Raw genomic sequence first — 20,162 nt, forward strand, 5'->3', positions numbered from 1 at the left:
CTGAGCCATTGTGTTAGTGCCTACATATGTTTGCTTCTCTTTCCCAAGTGCCCAAATCTAATCTCTATAGGCGTCAACATCTCTGTCACTACCTTTCTTGCTTGGATTTTTCTCCTGTGAGGAGTTAACTTCCCTTCACCCATCTTCACTAAAAACAACTCACTATATCATCGCAAGGTAAAAGATTTTTGATTTTAGATTTATTTTATATCACAGAGACTGTGATATAAATATACCACTGAATACTGTATTTGAGCTATTTCATTTTAACTAACTGGGCTTGAATTTTACTAAGAATCAAAGGTACGATGGGGATTTTGGTAGGAAAGGTTTAAATTATATCATTCTCTGACAAGCACACACATTTAGGAATTTAGGAGTCAGCACTAACATCCACAGAAGTCTACTCACAGTTGATTTTGGAAAGAACCCATGGAAGGTATAAATACAGTGTCTCTTTCAGGGCTGAGAGCAATCGCATAAGTACTCCAAGACCAGAGCCTAACTGTCCCTTTTTTCTTCATCCCCTGTTCCCTCTGCTTACATGACTTGGTTCTAAAGTTGGGCTTCAGCTGTGTGGGAGCCTCTTCTATCCCCCGCTTCCATCCTTGTCTTTCTGCTCCCCCTCCAGTCCTCGTTCTTCTGCTCCCCCTCCAGTCCTTGTCCTACTCCCCCTCCAGTTCTCGTCCTTCTGCTCCCCCTCCAGTCCTCAGTCTTCTGCTCCCCCTCCAGTCCTCAGTCTTCTGCTCTGCCTCCAGTCCTTGTTCTTCTGTTCCCCCTCCAGTCCTTGCCCACCCCATCATCTCCCATCACTTCCTTGTCCTTCTTGATTTCTAACAGCAGAACAATTTAAAAACAGCCTACAGTGGGCTGACTGCCAGAGGACATCCCGCAAGCCACTTCCTGCTGTTTACTGTGAGATCTAGAGTATTCAATGAGTAGGTTTAAAGTGTAGACATCTTCAACATATTAAGCATTTGGGATGATCTGCATATATTAAATATCTCTACTTACATATTCTACAACATATACATATATTAACCATTATGAGACATAAAATTAATATATAATTTTATTTGCCACTTAAAGTAAAATTAAAATCAATTTGGCTTCAAAATTATTAACATGAGTAACAACTAACCCTTGGGTTCTTAATTTTCATAGATATTGCTATCTAAACATACTGAAAGCTTTTTCTCAAGATGTTGATTCCAATGATGATATGAGGCTCTCGAGTACAGACTGAACCGTGAGGGCAATAGCCTTTCTTGTTAAATTCTAAGAGAAGACATAGATAATGACCTACACAATTATCTACGTACTTAAAGACAAGCAGATTTACTTTCAGAGTAACTCTGATTTTCTCATTCAGTCTGAATTTCCCAGTGACTAATAGTTCCATCAAATCCTGGACTTAGGTTTCAACCTAAATAGGCAGTCCTTTTAAGCTGAATTTAATTATCCCAAGTGTAAGAGCTATGCATGTCCTTTCTATATTTGGTCTTGGAAATATTTGGAATAAGCAGTCTGTTTAGGATCCCAGCAACCCTAAATATCTGGAGTTGTAGCATTCAGAGATTGCTAAAAATTTCATGTTGTGTTTGTTATGAATCTGCTCGAAATTACAATACAGGTTGACTGTGTCTTTGGCAGGTCTTCAGGTTCCTTACCAAATTTCTCAGTTTTACCCATCAAGTTTTAGGTTGAAGTCCCATTTTCTGGCAGTCTGTCTGTAAGTCTTGTTGTGTGTTCAGAAGTGTTCTCATAGGTGGGTCCCCAACCCCTCATTCCGCAGCACAGCAGACAATCACTCCCTCTACTGCTAGAGATGGAGAAGCAGCCCTCCCTTTAAAGGGGGTATGTAATTGCATGAGGCCCATCCACATCATTGCCCTTTTGGCTAATACAAGATTAAGGTATTCATGATCTTATTTAATATACAGAAATCATTTTGTCATGTATGAGTGTACAGCACAATCAAAGGAGAGCTATCTCAACGTGTCCATAGGTTTTACTCAGATTCAAGAAAAAAAATGTATAGGGAAGAAAATATGGTAGTTAACTGAGCCTTGTCCCTGCATGAAGGACTGGAAACCCATTGTGAGCAATGTTGATTTCTGAAGTGACCGTTTTACTGTGTTCCATTTGCAGTATTAGCCCTCTCAAATAGTCTGTCATGTGATCTCTAAGTTTAGCATTAAATTCCATCTATTTTCTTTTTAAGACAAATGTGGTTTTTGTATTATTAGAACTCACAGGTACGCATCTCGTTTGTAATTTTCTACAATGGTTTGTTTTCTATTCTTCCTCAGTCTGAGTTCTCCTTTGCCTCCTGGAGTGAATTCTTCCTGAGAAGCAATTATTTTTGAGTGGTATTTTACTGCTTATACAGCAATTATCAAGAATTATTTTCTACAGCACCAAATCAACTTTGTTTGGAAACTTTCAAGGCCACATTATTTAGAGTCTCACTCATAAATATCCAACTTGATTCTGCTTTCTTACATAGGCTCCAGTCCTGCCCTTTGTATCTAGACAGACTTCCGTTCTTACGGTGCAACACTGTAATTCCTCTTGCTTTCCTATTTCTAGCTGACATCATCTTTTATTTTGGGAAGTTTTCTTTTCCAGGAACAGCGTAACTCTAGTCCCTCCTTGAGATCTTCCATTATTCCCTATTACAGTCAGGCATACATTGGCTAACTAGGTCTCACTAATTATATTGAGTCCTTTTCTAATCATGTTAGAAAGTACAGGTAGGTTTCTGTGCTGATCTGTAGTTTGCCAATCATTTTCCCTTAATAAGGTAATGATCACATTACAATCAAGATTTATTTCTGAGAAATGTGTTCCTGCAAAGTGGATTGGCTTGAAGTATCTGTTTTACATGCATGAATATAATGAAAGCTAGAAGTATAAAATTTTTTGCCTCCAATATTTTGTTAACGCTAATAAAATTCAACTCTTCAGTCCAGTGGTTCTCAACCTATGGTTTGTAACCCCCTTCAGAGGCAATGAACCTTTCACAGGAGACACCTCAGACCATCATAAAACACAGTTACGATTCATAACAGTCCTGAAATCACAGTTATGGAGTATCACCAAAACCAATTTCATGTTGGGGGTTACCACAGCACATAGAACTGTATTAATGGCTGCAGCATTAGCAAGGTTGAGAACCACTGCTTTGGCCAGTTGCAGCCTAATTATTCTATATTATTTTATTCAGATATTTTCCTGCCTCTTACCAGTACAGATCCCTAGAGCAGGAGCTTAATATCATATTTACATAGAGAATATCTGAAACTATATATCCAATTGTGGTGATTTGAATGAGAATGGTCCCCATACGCTCATTATTTTGCTTAGCCCCAAGTTTTGCTTGCAAGGGATTAGGAGATGTGGCTTGTTGGAATATGTGTGCCCTTGTTGGGGGAGGTGTATGGGGGGTGGTTGGCTTTAAGGTTTCAAAAGCCCACACCAGGCCTCTCTCTCCTGCCGCTGCCTGTGGATGGATCAGGATATAAAGCTCTCAGCTGCGGCTCCATTGCTATACCTCTATGCTTCCCACCAAGGTGATCATGGACTAAGCCTCTAACACTTTATACAAGTCCCCAGCTAATAATTTTCTTTCATAAGAATTACTTGGCCATGATGTCTCTTCACAGCAGTAGAACAAGTGAGACACCACATTTGCCATTTGTTTGAAGCAATCTTACTTTAAAGGAAGATATATTCAAGATGACCTCATCTTTGATCTTTATTCCATAAAACCTCAGTTTAGATTTTGGGACTTTGAGCCATTTACTCATGTTTCGGTTTCATGCCACTGACATCTACGGTATAGGTAGTCTCTGAACTGTGATAGTGCAATTTCTGATTTTTTTTTCAACATTATCACAGAGTAAAGGTGAGAAACACTCAGTAGAACTTGAATTGGGGTTTTGAATTTTTCTAGGGTGGTCAGATACAATAAATATTCTCTCTGTGTAGTGGCAGCCATGGGATAATTTCAGGGGTTGGGGCATGAACTCATACGTTGTAGTGTATTGTCCCTGCTAGCTTTGGGGTTTGGTACTGCTGGATCCTGTTGTATATTTAGTCTTCTTTCATAAAATATATATATATATATATCTGTTTGTAGCCCTTCCTAGTCATAACATCATACGCCTGTTGTAATGATTCAACCACACAGCATGGCTGACGTGTCTAGGTTCCAGGGCCACGCATGTGCGGACAAACCCTCAGGCAGAAGTGCCTAATGACCCCAGGAACCTTAAAGGACCACGCGTGACCCATGTGCAGCATGGTTGCATCATGTACATATGCCGCAGGTGCGTGAGCCCTCGTGCGCATGCGTTAGCTCTGTCCTCTACCTATGATAACATCATCCCCCTGTGCACACGCGCTAGGTGGCCACTAAAAGCTGGACGCCCTCTCTCTCTCTCTCTCTCTCCCTCTCTCTCTCTCTCTCTCCCTCTCTCCCTCTCTCCCTCTCTCTTCCTCTCTCTCTCCTATACTGCCCCCCCCCCTGAATAAACTCCTAAGCATGTGTGTTGCATGTTCCATGTTTCCTTCTTACTCGCACCAGGTAATTTCATCGTGGGCATAAGAAAGTTTTTGTATGCCAGGGGTATTTAAGAGAAGCTTTATAGAAATCACCTCACAGGTATGTCTTCTCCAAAAGCTTTTTCAGATGAACTTAAAACCTACTGTATTCCTTAGTTTGATTCAAAACACTGGTTTTTATCCAAATCAGAAACTACTAGGAGAAATTCTTCTCTAATTCAGTATATAAGTTCATCCAATCTTTAAACAAATGAGGGCTATTCTTTGTCCAGTTTTTCTTTTCCTTTCTTTCTTTCTTTCTTTCTTTCTTTCTTTCTTTCTTTCTTTCTTTCTTTCTTTCTTTCTTTCTTGACAGGGTTTCTTTGGAGCCTACCTTGGAACTTGCTCTGTAGACTAGGCTGACCTCAAATTCACAGAGATTAGCCTGCCTCTGCCTCCTGAGTGCTGGGATTAAAGGTGTGCACCACCACTGCCTGGCTTAGTTTTTCTTTTGAAGCAAGTTAATAGACATAAGATTTAACTTGGTGTGCTTAGTGTAAACTTTCCATTTCCCATTTTTCAAAATGAAGACAGTTTGGAATATCATAATTATTATTTTATTTTAATTAAACAATGCTGGAGTCTTTACTGATATTATCTGTTATTAATAACTATTGCTTTATGTTTCTTATGGCTTCTATTTCTGAACTTATGCTATTGTTATACCTGAGGTAAAAGTGTTTTCCTGTGTTCTCTGATGACTTGATGGGTCATTTACTGTGCACAGGGCAGGTAACTCACTAGTAAGAAATATTGGCCTGGTGAGTTTCCTGCTGGTTACACAGGATTCGCAAGCTTATTTGATTGGTCTGACATACTTGCTGTTTTGAGACAGGGTATTTCTTATAGACAGATTAGCTTCAAAGTTGCTACATAGTTGAGGATGACTGAATTCCTCATCCTCCGGCTTCCACCTCCTGGGTTCTGGTATGCCAGACATGCACAAACACGTCTGGTTTATGTGGGAGTTTGTATCAAATTCAGGGCTTTGTGCATGCTTACTGAATACTCTGCCAGCTGTGTCAGATACCAAGACTTATCTGAGTTCATGTGCATTGCACAGGCTTCATTCTTTTCTCTGTAAACACCGGGGTAAACACTTTTTAAATATGGTGAGTTAAGGCTGCATTGGGGTCTTCTGAAGAGTAAGGAATAAACATTTTACCCCAATTTAAGACAGAATATACTCCTCCAGCACTAGCAATGTGTGGATCATTACTAAACAGTAGTGAATATCTTAGTTAGGGTTTTACTGCTGTGAAGAGACACCATGACCATGGTAACTCTTACAAAGAAGGCATTTAATTGGGACTGCCCCAATTAATTCAGAGGTTCAGCCCATTATCATCATGGTAGGAGGCATGGCAACACACAACCAGAAGGAGCTACAAAAGGATCTGAGAGTTTTACACCTGGATCCACAGACAACAGGAAGAAAGAGTTGAGTCACTGTGCCTAGGCTGAACTTCTGAAACCTCAAAATCTGCCCCCAGTGAAAGTCTTCCTCTAAACAAGGTCACACTTCCTCCATCAAGGTTATATCCCCTAATATTGCCACTCCTTATGAGCCTATGGGGGCCATTTTTTTCAAACAACCACAAATGACAACCCTTTTTCTAAAGATTTTGCAGCAAATATTATTTGTCTTGACATATGTTATATTTTATACTTAAAACTATGGAATATAAAGAATGTCATAGTTCTGTGTGACCAAGACAACTCAGTGGAGTCAGCTAAACAGTGGAATGAGCAACTTTCCGTGGTTTCTGCTTAAACAGATAACACTGGCCAGGTATGGTCAGAGGCCATCAAGCTATGCAAAGGAATATGGACAGGTTGTTTTGTTTGTTGTCTCTTTTGTTGAATTGGAAATGTGTGTCTGGTATTGATGTTGGGTCCTGGAGAGCATCAGTCGGCATTTATTCTGTCGATCAGGACGCCAGGACACTGTTCCCATCAGTCACCACCCGTGGGGCCAAACCCTGCACTGTGAGATGACTTTTACCATGTCTTTATAACCTTTTGGGAACAAGTGTTTCTAAGTTATTTCTTCATTTCAATTTTCTCAGTGGTGTTTGCACTCCTGCTGTGTTTGGGGAACTTCATGACAAAGTGGTAGAGAGATATAAAGATAAATAACACATGCATGTTTAGTTTAATAGACAACATTAGAATCTAATAATTTCCTGTACAAGTTCTGGGTCCCAAAAGAAGCCACAAACGAGATGAGTCAACTCATCTCCTTTCTTGGGGATCTCCCCTTAATGAGCCTGTTCAGAGTGGCTCATAACTGGAAGCAGCATTTATTTAATGGGAGCCATATGGAGCAGCAGCACGCTTTCATGAGGTCACTTGGCAAGTGTTTGCCTCTGTTCTCCCCTGGTGTTCCTGGTCCTAAAATCAGGATCCCAGAGCTGCTCTTTCTGAGGAGAAGCCTTGACTTCATCAGCTGGACTGCAGCAGTGAGCTGGCTCACCTGTTTCAGGGGAACTGGTTGGATCAGGCAAATAGTGACCGGTTTTCGTGTGGACCTGCAGTGATGACACTCATACTTAAAACAGACGAGAAGTGTTGGCATTCTCCCTCGGCCATCTGTGACTGGCGTGCTGGCACGTCGTGCTCAGGGGGGAAGTGTATGTCTGATCTGTCTCTTGGCTGCACAGTAAAAAATGAAGGAAAGTTATTCCATGTAGATTGGTTTCTTTTATTTTTTTATAAAACCAGAATTTATAATACTAAGTAATTTTCAATTACTTTAGTATGTCATATTTTATGTATTTAGCACTTTGAAATGTGAAACTATATCTCTATTTATATATTTGTTTTTTTGAAATGGTAGTGAAAGTTTCCATTTTAAGTAGGATATACAGTGTATTTCTCAGTGAGATGAAATATAATCTGACTTGTTTGGGTTGCATCCCAACATTTAACTAGAGCTATTGCAGAAAGAAATGAGGTTTTAATCTTTTTAGGACTATGTGAATTGTGCAACATGATATTCTTGCCTAGACTAAAAGATTACATGTTTAGAATATGAATAATGGTTAATAAATAAAATACATTAAAGTATAGTTATTATGTTGGATAGCATGACATTGCTAGTGGTCAAATATTGGCAATTTTATTTAACACAACTTATATTAGTGGGATGACCTAGTACATGCCTGTTATCTGTGTAATCAAAATGAAGCCACATGAGAATTAGCCTTGAACGGCAGATCCTTTTGTGAATGGCTCATACTGAAGGCTAACTGCTCTGCCACTTGACTTCCTGATTGATTTCCAGACGTGGGACTACCTGGCAGATAATGTCCCGTAAGATGGCTATGAGGGAAAGCAAATGATACCAGCATATTTCGCCACTCAAAATCTTGCCACATTTTAAACACCATGTTTTAGTAAAATCCAGATTTATTTTATGTGTGTTATCTGTGTCTAATCACCATATAGAATAATGAACTTTTGACTAGGCTACAAGATGAATGTGTTTCCTGTAAGTGAGATTCAGTTATATTAAGTTGTTGTGAATTTCTGCAGCGTTGGCTGATGAGTAGTCTGGGACTGGGAGAGTCCTAGAATCCATAGATATGAATTCTGTAGCTTTGTTTCTTTGTTTGTTTTTTGTTTTGTTTTGCTTTTTCAAGACAGGGTTTCTCTGTGTACCTCTGGAGACTTCTCTTGGAATTCACTGTGTAGACCAGGCTGGTCTCCAACTTAGAGAGATCCGCCTGCCTCTGCTTCCTGAGTGCTGGGACTAAAGGCAAATGCCACCATCGCCTGGCTGTTGTAGTTTTCAAATATTTATTTATTTATTTATTTAATGTGTGTGTGTGTGCACATGTATGTGCACACATCTGAGTGTATGTATGTTTACTACTTAAGTGCAGGAGCCTAAAGAAGCTAGATGAAGTGTCAGATTCCCTGGAACTAGAGTTAAACATGGTTTTGAGCAGCCATGTAGGTGCTGGAAACTAAGCCTAGATCCTCTAGAAAGTAAGCAAATACCCTTAACTACCAAGATATCTCTCCAGAGTTTAGATTTGAACCGTTCTTACTTGTATTTGGCTGGTTATGTGACACAAACAAATGACACAGCCTCTTGGATCTTCTTTAATGTCCCCAGCAAGCATGTGTAAACTCACCTTTCTTTAGCAACAATGCTGTCGTCCACTACCCTAGATATGGGAACCACTAGACTAGGAAAGTTTCCTTAACCCTTCTTTGTCTCTCATTCCAGTTCATAAAATAACAGAAAGGATGTCTGAAAAACTGTAAGGAATCATATTGTTAATTGCCTACCTAAAATTATATATAATACATATAAGTCTATATGTATATATATATATATGTGTGTGTGTGTGTGTGTATACATACATATATAGTTTAAATGAAAATTTCTCACAAATATGGCAGCCTAAACAAGACCTGAACCAAGACAACACCAATAGACAAGCTAACATGAAAGGGAGCTCTCATAGGTAGCCATCCCTAGATTGATGATGGAAGTTACAAAATAATCCCACACTAGTTCAGAATTACATATAATAAAGGGTTATTTATTTAGGGGAGACTCACAGATCTTAGTTTTCTGCATGAACAGGGAACAGGACAGAGTCTAGCAGCTGGAAGTGAGAGCTGGAAGCAAGAGATCGAGTGCATGCTTTACAGTTGTATTTATAGTATAAGAGACCACACCCAAGTGGGCAGTTATTTTTAAGGCTATGGGCCAAAGGAGCTCCCACAGCACTAGACAAAGGACTATAGGCAACTAGGGAATGCTGAGCTTGTCTTAACCCAGGAAAAGTTCCCTAACTAGTTATCCAATACCAAGTGATCAGTTCTGAAATCGTGTGTGTGTGTGTGTGTGTGTGTGTGTGTGTGTGTGTGTGTGTGTAAAATAAGGACTGAGTCGGGTTATATTCAAAGAAAAAGAAGCTATGAATTTGAAAGAGAAAAAGGGGTAGGTTCATGGGGAGAGGTTTGAGGGAGGAATGGGATGGGGGAATTGATGTGATTATATTTTAATTTCAAAAAGTAAAACAATGTGAAAATAAACAAGTGTTCCTAGCAACATTTGATGAAAATGACAGAAAGTAGAATTGAAGTGATGCAAGTGAGGAGAGGAACCACTGGAGCTGATAATTATGTATGGGATCTTTCCATTTGAATGAATGCCAGAAACCAGAGAGGGTAGAATTGATGAGCCGGTATGTCATGCTGGCACTGGGTACAGTCTGCAAGGAAGACAATCCAGATAATTGCTTAATTGCAGACTCCTTAAAGAGAGAAGCCAGCGCTCCCCAAAGTCCACAGTGGAGAGTAAATATCTTTCATTTCAATTATTGATTAAACAAGAACCCAAGAATGTTGCTCTGATGGCTCGCCTCTGTGAGGTTGGACCTTTATTGCCATAGGACTTAGCTTTAACTGTTTCCTCTCAGGATCTGTCAGGCTCTTGTGTTTTACTCTTCCAGGTTAAGCTCTGGAGTAATTTCATAGCACTATACTCATAATGAAAAAGCGAAGCATGTGTCTTCTAGCTATAAACATAATACAGGAAAGCTGTAGCTCAAATGCTTCCCCTGAGAGACAGTGCGTTGTTATAACACAGAATCCCGGCTCGGCCTGAGCCTTCTTATATCACTTCTGTCTTACTCTGTATGACCTATAAAGCCTTTGTTGTGGCTAGTGTGGGTTAGCTTATGTCCTGTAATTCAGGATTCAGTTTTGTATCTGCAAATTGAGATTGATGATAACAGGGTGTGATATGGGAGGTGTAAGTTTATGTAAGGCACTGGCACCCACACCCTGTGTTCTGTAAGCCATGTGTATTGGGAGCAGACACGTGGTGTCTTCGTGCCAGGTTCACATAAAAATAGTTTTTTTTAAGTTGGTCTTATTGTGTTATGTAAAATATATATATATATATATATATATATATATATATATATATATATATATATATATATATACCAAACTAATAGTTTAGAATGATTTGTCCATGTGGTGAAGTCTGTTTTTTGAGAAGGGGTGAGAAAAGAGGCCACTTGCAGCAAGTTTGAATCTGTAAACATGTTTGTATGTATTAACTCTAAGGGTCTGACTCAGTGATTGACAGGTGTATCTGTGTATCTCCCATTCAGCATGGCATTAGAGATGGCATAACTAATTAATGCATTTTTGTTTTCCATTTCCTTTGCTTTTTGCTTTACTCTTGAGACTTATTTTTAGATCCCTTTCTTTGAGCTGTAGGCATGCATATTTAATGATTGCCATTTTTATTCCTTTTGTACTATTAAAAATTAAATATCATGCAGAATATCTCCCTTAATTTCCCTCTGGAGCAATAAAACGTTACCAGTAACTATTTCTTGAGATCTGCAACAACACCTTTTGACAAAACAGAAGTGCACAACGAAGCTGGGAAAACACTCACAAAGCATTCTTACTGCTAGTGCATATTAGAACACCGCGCCAGCGGATGGTCCCATCAGCAGCACCCGTGGGTCACTTTCTTCACTTTCTCACAAGCCTTTATCTCTTGTCTTTCTGATGCTGGTCATGCTCTCAGGTGTGAAGCAGTTTCTCACTGTGGTTCTCACTTGCTTTGCCCTCATGGTTAGTGGTATGGAGATTTTCTTCTTTTTACGTATTCTTCCCTTATACAATACACCCCAACCATAGTTTCCTCTTTGTCCACTCCTCCTAGTCACCCTTCACCACCTTTTCTCTTTCCTAGATCCACTGCTTCTCCTTTTATTTCCCTGCAGAAAAGAGCAGGTCTCGCAGGATGTCATCCAAGCACGGCAGAACAAGATGCTGTAAGACTAGGCACACACCCTCATATCAAGGCTGGACTGTACCCGCCTTTGTGTGCCCTCTTTTAAGAGCTTTCAATTTGGGTCATTCCCCCCTCCCCATGTCATTTCATTTTTGTGCTACTGAGTTACTTACATTCTGTGTATTGATATTTGCAGTTATGTAGTTCCAGATATAATCTCCCATTTCATTGGTTGCCATTCCATTCCCATTTGTTTCCTTTGCTGTGCACTTAATTTTCCAGCTTGATGTCACCATGTTTGTTCAATTTTTCTCCCTATGTTGTTGGTGTCCGATCTACAAAACAGTTTCCCAAACCGATATTGAAGAGATTTTCCTGTTTTCTCCTAGACTTTTTATGGTTTCTGGCCATATATTTAAGCCTCTAATGTTCTTGAGTTAGTTTTTGTATCTGTTGTAAAAATGGATTCAGTTTCATTCTTTGCACATGACCATCCATTTCTTTGTGTGTGTTTATTGAGGAGACTATTTTGCCCCTGTTGTATATTCAAAGTAACCTTCTCAAAACTTAGTTAACAACTATGTGTGCACTTACTTCTAGTCTTTCCAAATTTTTAAGAGTGTCTGTGTATGTGTTTATATCAGAAAACAGTGCTTCCAGACTTATTTTTCAAAAGTCCTCTGACTCCTCAGGATCTCTAATGGTTTCATGTGAATTTAGAGTTGTTTTTCATTTTACTGAAAAACAATTCCATCAGACTCTTTATGGAGATTACATTGAATAAATAGAAACATTTGGTGGTAAACAGATATTTTATCTATTCGCCTATATGCTCCATAGATACGAAATATCTTTCCATTTATTTGTGTCTTCTCTTTTTTCAGTGCACAAATATTTTATTTCTTTGGTCAAATCTATTTCTAGGTATTTTATGTTCTGTTTGAGATGGAATTATTTTCCCAATTACTGATTCTCTGCTGTTAGTGTGTATAGACAGACGGATGTTTTTATGCTGATTTTTCTATTGTCTCACTTCACTTACACTTTTAGTTCAAAATGGTTTATGATGAAAGAGCAGATAGCTTCTCTTGCCTTTTACTTATTTTTCTTGACTGTTCATTTGGCCCTACTTCTAGTATTGTTGAATAGAAGTCATGAGAGTAGGCTCCCTTGTCTTGTTCCTATGTAGGGAAACTTAAGTGTTCTCCATGTAGTATAACGTAGGCTATGAGCCTGCCATACATCAGCTAATTCTGTTGATATTAATTTTTCTACCATGATATCCATCATGGCTTCTCTGTCAATGATTGGTCGCCTATGCATTTCTGTGTGCCATCCATCCTAGATATATGGTAAGCTCGCACAAGGACAGATTTCAATATTACATGGCTCTATACCTAATCTGTGTTAAAAAGGTTTTCCACATCTACTGAGTGATTGTCATTATAATCCTTTATTCTTTAAAATTATTGTATTATATCGATTGATTTGTCCATGTTGACCTCTTCTTGCATCCAATGAATAACATTCACTTTTTGTAATCTGCAAGTCTTCTACTTGCTGCCAATTTACTAAGAATAATTTCCTTACATTTATTGGAATTATTTTTGTGGCATTTTTTTGTCTAACCTGGATATCTAGCAATCTTATTATAAATTGAACTGGGAAGTTTTCCTTTTCCTGAGTTGACTACAATCCCCCTTAATAACTTGGTATCATTGGCTTGTGTAGACATCTGCTGCAGAGTTGACTGCATTAGGTTTCTGGCTCCTCATTCATCTTTCAGACTACCTTCTGATTCACTCTTGGTGGACAGCACGTTTCTAGAAACTTTTTCTGCTCCTTTTGGTTGTCCAATTCATTGCCTTGCTTGTAATATTCTCTTATAATCATATATTATGTTTTATTTTCTAATATAAAGTTTTGTTGATTTCCACCATTTTTATCACCAACGGTTTGCCAGTTTTATCTTTTCTTTATATTGCTGGTACCCTGTATTATTTCCATTTTTATATATTTATGTTAATTTTATACATTTGGTTTATACATCATTTGTTTTATTTCTGATGTCCTTTATCATGCCAAGTTTAGGATTCATTGTTTTTAGAGTTCCTTGATGTACAGGCCTAAGCTTCTTGGTGGAAGTCTTTTTTGTTTTAATATGGGAGGTAATGTCATAAACTTATTCTTCTAGCTCCCACGTTATCCCATATGCTTTGGTATGTTTCTTTCTATTTTCATTTGTCCTTAGATCATTTTTTATTCTGAAGCATGTTGTTAAATTTCCATGTTTGTAAATTTCCCAGACTTACTTCTTTCTTTCTTTCTTTCTTTCTTTCTTTCTTTCTTTCTTTCTTTCTTTCTTCCTTCTTTCCCTCCCTCCCTCCCTCCCTCCCTCCCTCCTTCCTTCCTTTCTGAGCTCAGAAATGGTATTTGCTGTGATATCATCCCAGGAACAGCCCTTTAGGATCCTTATAATAACCAGGTGAAGTGTTGAATTACTCCATGAGTGCTTATTTGAAACACTCTACATATGATACCAAAAGTCCATCATGATAAATTTTTACTTCTACTTAATATAGCAAAAGGAAATGTACGATTTACCTTTACCAGGCTATTTTTCTAATTTTTAGAAATATAAATTATGTCTTTTCTATTTGTGGGTAGAAAAATCTCTCGGGAGTATTTTATATTCATTATATCAAAGTACGACTTGCCTCCAATAGAGCTCATGCGAAGGGAATAAGCATCTTCTGAGAAAGGTAGTGTGCAGATTTTACACACTTTGCAATTGAAAGAGACTTCTATTCACTTGAGATGTCAATTACTAAAAGTTGTTATGTATATATGAAGCACCTTCCCTGGAGGATGAGGAATCTTCACAGAAGAGGGAGCAGAAAGATGGTAAGAGCCAGAGTCGTAGCTAACTTCAAGGAAACACTGTTTTCTGGACACACAGGGCACTTACAGATGTTCACTCAAAAATATTGTGACAGCATGCACACTCCAGCATAAGCTCAAGCCAAGACAAAGTCCCTGCATGGAGGAGTGGGGTGAGTGGGGATGGAATCCCACCCAAAGCTGAGGAGTTAGGACAGTTGTAGCTGCTGAGAAAGGGACGGTCAGTTTTCATTAATGATATGACTCCCAAGAGCAGGCCCTACTCCCAAGAGTAGCTAGGCTACATGAAATGTTTTGGTGGTTTTCAAAAATAAATAAATTGAAGAAGAAAACTGGAAGAGCAGTAGAAAGGAAAGAAAGAGGAGAAAGAGGGGATTTGAGGAAGAGACCATGATTAAAATATATTGTATGAAATTCTCAAGGAATTAATAAAATATTAACTTAAAATTTGTTAGTGAGCAAAATGCCAACATGAGTAAATATTCTGTGGTTTTATTCCATATCCATGTCTTTCTTTTTTTTTTTTTTTTTTTTACAATCCATTTTTTTTTATTGATAAAAGGAGTCTTTCTTGTTTCCCTTCCCCTGCTTCCCTTTCTCCTTCCCTTCCTCGCTCTGTCCCTTCCTTCCATCCTTCCTTCCCTCCATCGTTCCTCATTCTTTCTTTTTCTTATACTTACTCATTTCTTTCTGATTAAATTTGTTTCAAAACAATTGTGCCTTCTTTTATAAAGTCTCAAATGATATCCGAATAACAGCATAGCAGATGCCCAACTTTAGTCCGGACCATTTTCTTCTAGACAAAGTCTCACCATGCACATCCCAAGACTGCTTTCAATGTTAATATTCAAAACATCTTGTTCATTGCAGGACTGTTCTCTTTACCCTGACTTCCGTGGTGGTACTTGTCATCACAACTGACTGGATCAGCTGGGACAAACTGAACCGCGGATTTCTGCCCAGTGATGAGGTTTCCAGAGCATTCCTTGCATCTTTCATCTTGGTCTTTGACCTCCTTATCGTGATGCAGGTAAGTGTCTATTTTTCCCTGTGCTCTCTGAAGTTGGTCTGTGCCTTATTCTCAGTGTAAGCATGGACTCTACACATCTAGAGAAGAGTTCACTTTACAATTGTGATTAATGCGTTTTCTCTAATCATTTCATCAGCAATTTCACATGGCTGAAAATGTAACCGGGTGTTGGGGGTGCAGGGATTCATTTTATGAATATTCTTATGCTGGGCCTGGTAATAATGCAACATTATAATTACTATCAGTTGGGGAAGATGCAGGGAGCAAAATAAGACAAAAATGGAACCCCCCAAACTGCAGTTTTGTGAACAGAGTACTCAAAGATGAAAATGACAGGAAACCGGCAAAGCACAGAAGCGCAATTGGGAAAGCAATACAGGGGTTGTAGCTGTCAGATTGGGCGTGGTGTGAAAGTGTTTTTCTGGTTATGGAGATGATCTGTTTTCAGTATTCGCCAGAGCCTCTTCCATTTCATGTAAACAGTATTTCCACCCTGCTTAGCAATAGATATTTTTGTAAAACTTCATCAAGCTAGTGAGTGTTACTGGTGATAGCAGCTGGGGTGAGCGCTTGGGATGTAGGAGTGTTCTTTTGAAAGAGACATTTGCTATTTCTTGATGCTTTATCTTGCTCATTAAATGTCTATCCATTTGCTAGACATTTTCTTATTGCTTTCATAAGGCGCTTTTGTTTCCCCTCCTGAGGCACTATAAGTCATGAGAACAATGGCTGCCATTGCCAAAGGGAAAGGAGACTCCATTGTGTTCTGAATTTATGTGAGATTTTGCAGGATAGCAGATTGGATTTTTGTTTCTAGAGGCAAAGAGGGGCCTTTATGAGAGCGATTCTGTGCTGTTGAAAGGCTGAACAATAGTGTTTTGTTTTGTTACATATCCTGGGCATTGGCTTCAGTGGCACTTACAGTATATCACTGTTTCTAATGGGCTGTATTTTAAAATACATTATAGTTTAGAACAATCTGAAGTCATAAGCTTGAAAACTTTTATCTATTCTAGAAACGGATGTTTCTTTTTTTCATTTTCTGCAAGATACTTTAGCATCGTGGAGAAATCCTTGGACATGAGGTCAGGCATCATCGGCGGGGTCCTGGTCTGCCTCTCATTTGATGTAGGACTTCTTCAACAGAGCTCCAACTCGAATTTGTAGTAATTACGCAACAGTACATCACACTTGTATCCAGTCATTGTAACTTATTTTGTTTCCCAACTAACATTCTTTATAATGTTAAAGTCTCACTCTGGTTAAATGGCCCGCTGGTTCCTCTCTGACCCTATTTTAAAGAGTCAAAGATAGTAGCGGCCAAATAAATAATTTATCTCCTTTGATTTGTTCAGGTTTTTGTGCTTGAGAATACTCCTTAATCAACTGATATCTCAACACCTCCCCTATTCCCTGATTATGCAAATTTTAAGTATTCTTCAAAATAAGTCTACTAAAGTCAAAGACTTAAAGTGGAAAAATACAATATTAGAATTGATACAAATTACAGGTTCATTCAAAAGATTTTCAGTAAAAACAAACTGAAGAAAGGAAAGATAGTCTGGGTTTGTATTCACAGAGACAGCACGGTTGGGATGGAAGAGGCATTCGAGATTTTTTTAAAAGCATAAAAAAATATTTTACTGACATAGAGTCAGTAAAATGCTGATGTGTTCAGAATATTCAGAGGCCAGCTGACAAGGTGAAAAGTCTATGCTGAGGATTGACTCAGTCTCAGCTATGTTGGCTGCTGTTAACACAAAGCCTTCCCTGTGCAGTTTCATCAGAGGAGGAGGGTATTTCTGACTATTCAAGAAGAAAGATACAGTTGTCTTTTGAAAGTGGAGAGTGAAGTTAACAGGAAACTCAGATCTAGCCTTTATTCTCTGCCTCTCGTCTTTGTTCACTCTCGCTTTCTGTTTTCCTCCAACAGCAAAGCAGCGTCTTTCAATTTTCAGTTCATAAGGAAGTGAAGGATCATTGCTGGCACCTTTGAGAGTGACCGCTCCAGTTCCTGTGCTCCTTGCTGATTCTCTAGGGACTGTCCAGCACTAATCCCTGAATGACTGGCTCAGTGTGGGAAAGTGAATCCAAGGATAGAGGTGCAGTCTGAAAGAGAAAATTGGGTCCTGAAAACTCAAATTGATGGGTATTTAGTAAAAGGAAGAGGCACTGAGATGGGTGTCTAGAGGCAGAAGGCTTAGATCCTTTGCTTTATTCTCCAGCTCTGTATGTTAGCAAGGTTGACAAATGCATCCAATGGGGCTGGGCCGTGGTGATACACGCCTTTAATCCCAGCACATGAGAGGTCAGCCTGGTCTACAGAGCTAATACTGATACAGGCTCCAAAGCTACATAGAGAAACCCAGTCTTGAAAAACTGAGAGAGAGAGAGAGAGAGAGAGAGAGAGAGAGAGAGAGAGAGAGAGAGAGCTTCTTCCTCTTCTTCCCTTCTACTTCTACCATATGCTTTGTGTAACTGGATTTCACAACGTTCCAAAAAGAAATGTTACCTATCAACCACAAGCATTATCAGCAGCTCTTCATGGTCCCTACATCCCCAAGTGAAATTCTTAACCAGGCACAATCCACTGCATGGGGCTGAGGCTGGTTGTGTTTCCTCTGTGTTTCCTGCTCCATCCCACCAAAGGCAGAAGGTTAGCTGCTTTGTTCTTCATCCCAGGGTGCTTATTCCCTGGATTCCAGGAGCCTCTTTCTCCTGGCCAGATTGCATTTGCCCTGCTCTGCTGGGCACTGAAGATGACTATAGTCCATTTTCTGGAAGGCATATTATCACTTCCTCAGTGGCCCTTCCAAAGTACCTTCTGCCACACCACAGACGAGAATGTTCTCCTTTCTTCAGTCTTGTCTTCCTTACTCTCCCTACAGTACAGTAATCGCCCATAATACTTGCTTGATGAGGACAGGCAAGTGGAAATTCAAGTCCCAGTCTTGTGCCAGCGTGGTCCTCCGTGGGCATCACACAGATGTTCTGGACTCAGCACACCTGGGAAGGGAGTTAACTCAGGAAAAGGTCTCAAAATGCATATGTGCTTAAGGCATTTGAAAACACAGCATAGAAATGTCCTAACAAGTTCATGGTCAACCGAACTGTGAGCCAACTTATGCCGTGGTCGTGTTTCAGATGAAAGAAAAATGGAAAAGTAGTAAAATCAGGGGAAATTGAAGGGGCGCTTTCATTAAGAGCACCAGCCTTTTAGAACATTTAAATGATTGAAAAGCAATTTACGCTGGGCTTTTCTAATGGCAGGAGATTGCCACTTGCACTACAGAAAAGTAGTGTTGCATTTGAATCAAAAACTAGAACTAGACTTTTCTTCCCAGTACCTTGGGTTGAAGCCAAGGCTCATACCTGATAAGCTTGATTTCTACTCCAAGCTCTCCTCAGCCCTAGGAATTTGATACTATTTCTATAAAAATATTGTTTTTTTAAAAAATTAGTATAACAAACATGTGTCTCTTAGAGGAAACATAATTATTCTGTGTGGATTCATGAAATACGATTTCTGCATTTATTTTTAAATATTTGTTTCATATTTTTCCGTAGTTTTGATAAAGTCATCAGAAATAAGATAAAACAGATTCCAGAGAAATGACACATAACCCATAAGATCAATATGGTATGAAACATAAGTAAATTGTAAAGAAAATATCTGTCGTAGGGAAAATTTATCCCACGTTCTATCTAGTGATGCCATTTGATTTTTATGACTTCTCTTATTTCATTGATTAAGTCTTTGGTTTGCAGTCTGCACCAATCACTCTTTTTCTGACAGGATATAAAGAGTTAAAATAGATTGTGTAACAAACAAATAAAAAATTTCAAAGGAATTCACAAAAAGCAGATGAATATGGACAGGAATAGATGGATGGGTGTTTCAAGGAACTGATGGAGAGTCTGAAACAGGGAACCACCCACGGGACCACTTTTTCCAGGGCAGCAGCATTGCCATCCAGACATGATCTGCTTTATTCAGGTAGGAGAGGAAACACAATCAATTCATTCCTAGTCTGTATCTGGGGAAAGAAGACAGAGGAAATGGGATGCAGATTTCCCAAGGACGCAGTCTGTAGAACCCTGGGTACATAGCATGGTTTATGGTTTAACAGAAGACGTGGTGGTGGAGGAATTTTAAGGAAGATTGCCATTATTTAGAATTCTTCAGGCAGAAAGGGCTCATCAGTACTATTTTTGCTTTTCAAATCCTTCCCTGCCCCTCTTTCAGGCATTCCTGCATCAGACTTGAAGGCTAAGAGGAGAAGAACAAGTCTTCATAAAATAAGGGACATTCTGTGCCTTTTTCCTACTAGATAGGAAATGGAAGGGAGGGTGTAGAAGAAAGGAAGCAGGAAGAAGGAAAGACAAATGGGTGTGAGGAACCAAAAAGAAGGGGATGATCAGTGCAATTATCTAGTTATACGGGAAGCAGCGACAGGGGTGGAGTTGGGAAATGGTAGGAACCACGGGGACTGATGGAATGTAGCTGTTCTTCAGTTTCCACCTCTTCTTCATCACTCATAGATACTTTGCATTACTGGACTATAGAGAATTGGTAATAAAGTATAGTATAAAGATGATTAAATTGTCTAACTAGACTGATATAACCCAGTAGCAACTAATCAACAGGTACAAAGGAAGCAGAGGAAACCATGGGAGGATGTAGGACATATTGTGCTTATACAGCTTGGTTGCTAGTGGAACCCCAAGCTAATGTTGCTTAGTTAGACAGCTATCATCTGGATAGTAGAACATGATGATTAAGAGTATGGGCACTGAAATCTGGCTTTCATGATTGTGATCCTGACCCAGCCCTTTCATAGC

General features: G+C 39.1%; 1 protein-coding gene across 3 annotated transcripts in view; it reads left to right on the top strand.

Moving 5' to 3' along the window:
* Positions 1–20,162, top strand: part of Tmem117 (transmembrane protein 117) — a 441,165-nt gene that overhangs the window by 353,146 nt on the left and 67,857 nt on the right. For all 3 annotated transcript variants that reach the window (XM_075960448.1, XM_075960449.1, XM_075960450.1), the window contains one exon: positions 15,161–15,320. In XM_075960448.1, coding sequence (XP_075816563.1) covers positions 15,161–15,320 — 160 coding nt within the window. The remainder of the gene's footprint in view (positions 1–15,160; positions 15,321–20,162) is intronic.

This window comes from Microtus pennsylvanicus, chromosome 2 (assembly GCF_037038515.1).
Source record: "Microtus pennsylvanicus isolate mMicPen1 chromosome 2, mMicPen1.hap1, whole genome shotgun sequence".
NCBI classification, from domain to species: domain Eukaryota; kingdom Metazoa; phylum Chordata; class Mammalia; order Rodentia; family Cricetidae; genus Microtus; species Microtus pennsylvanicus.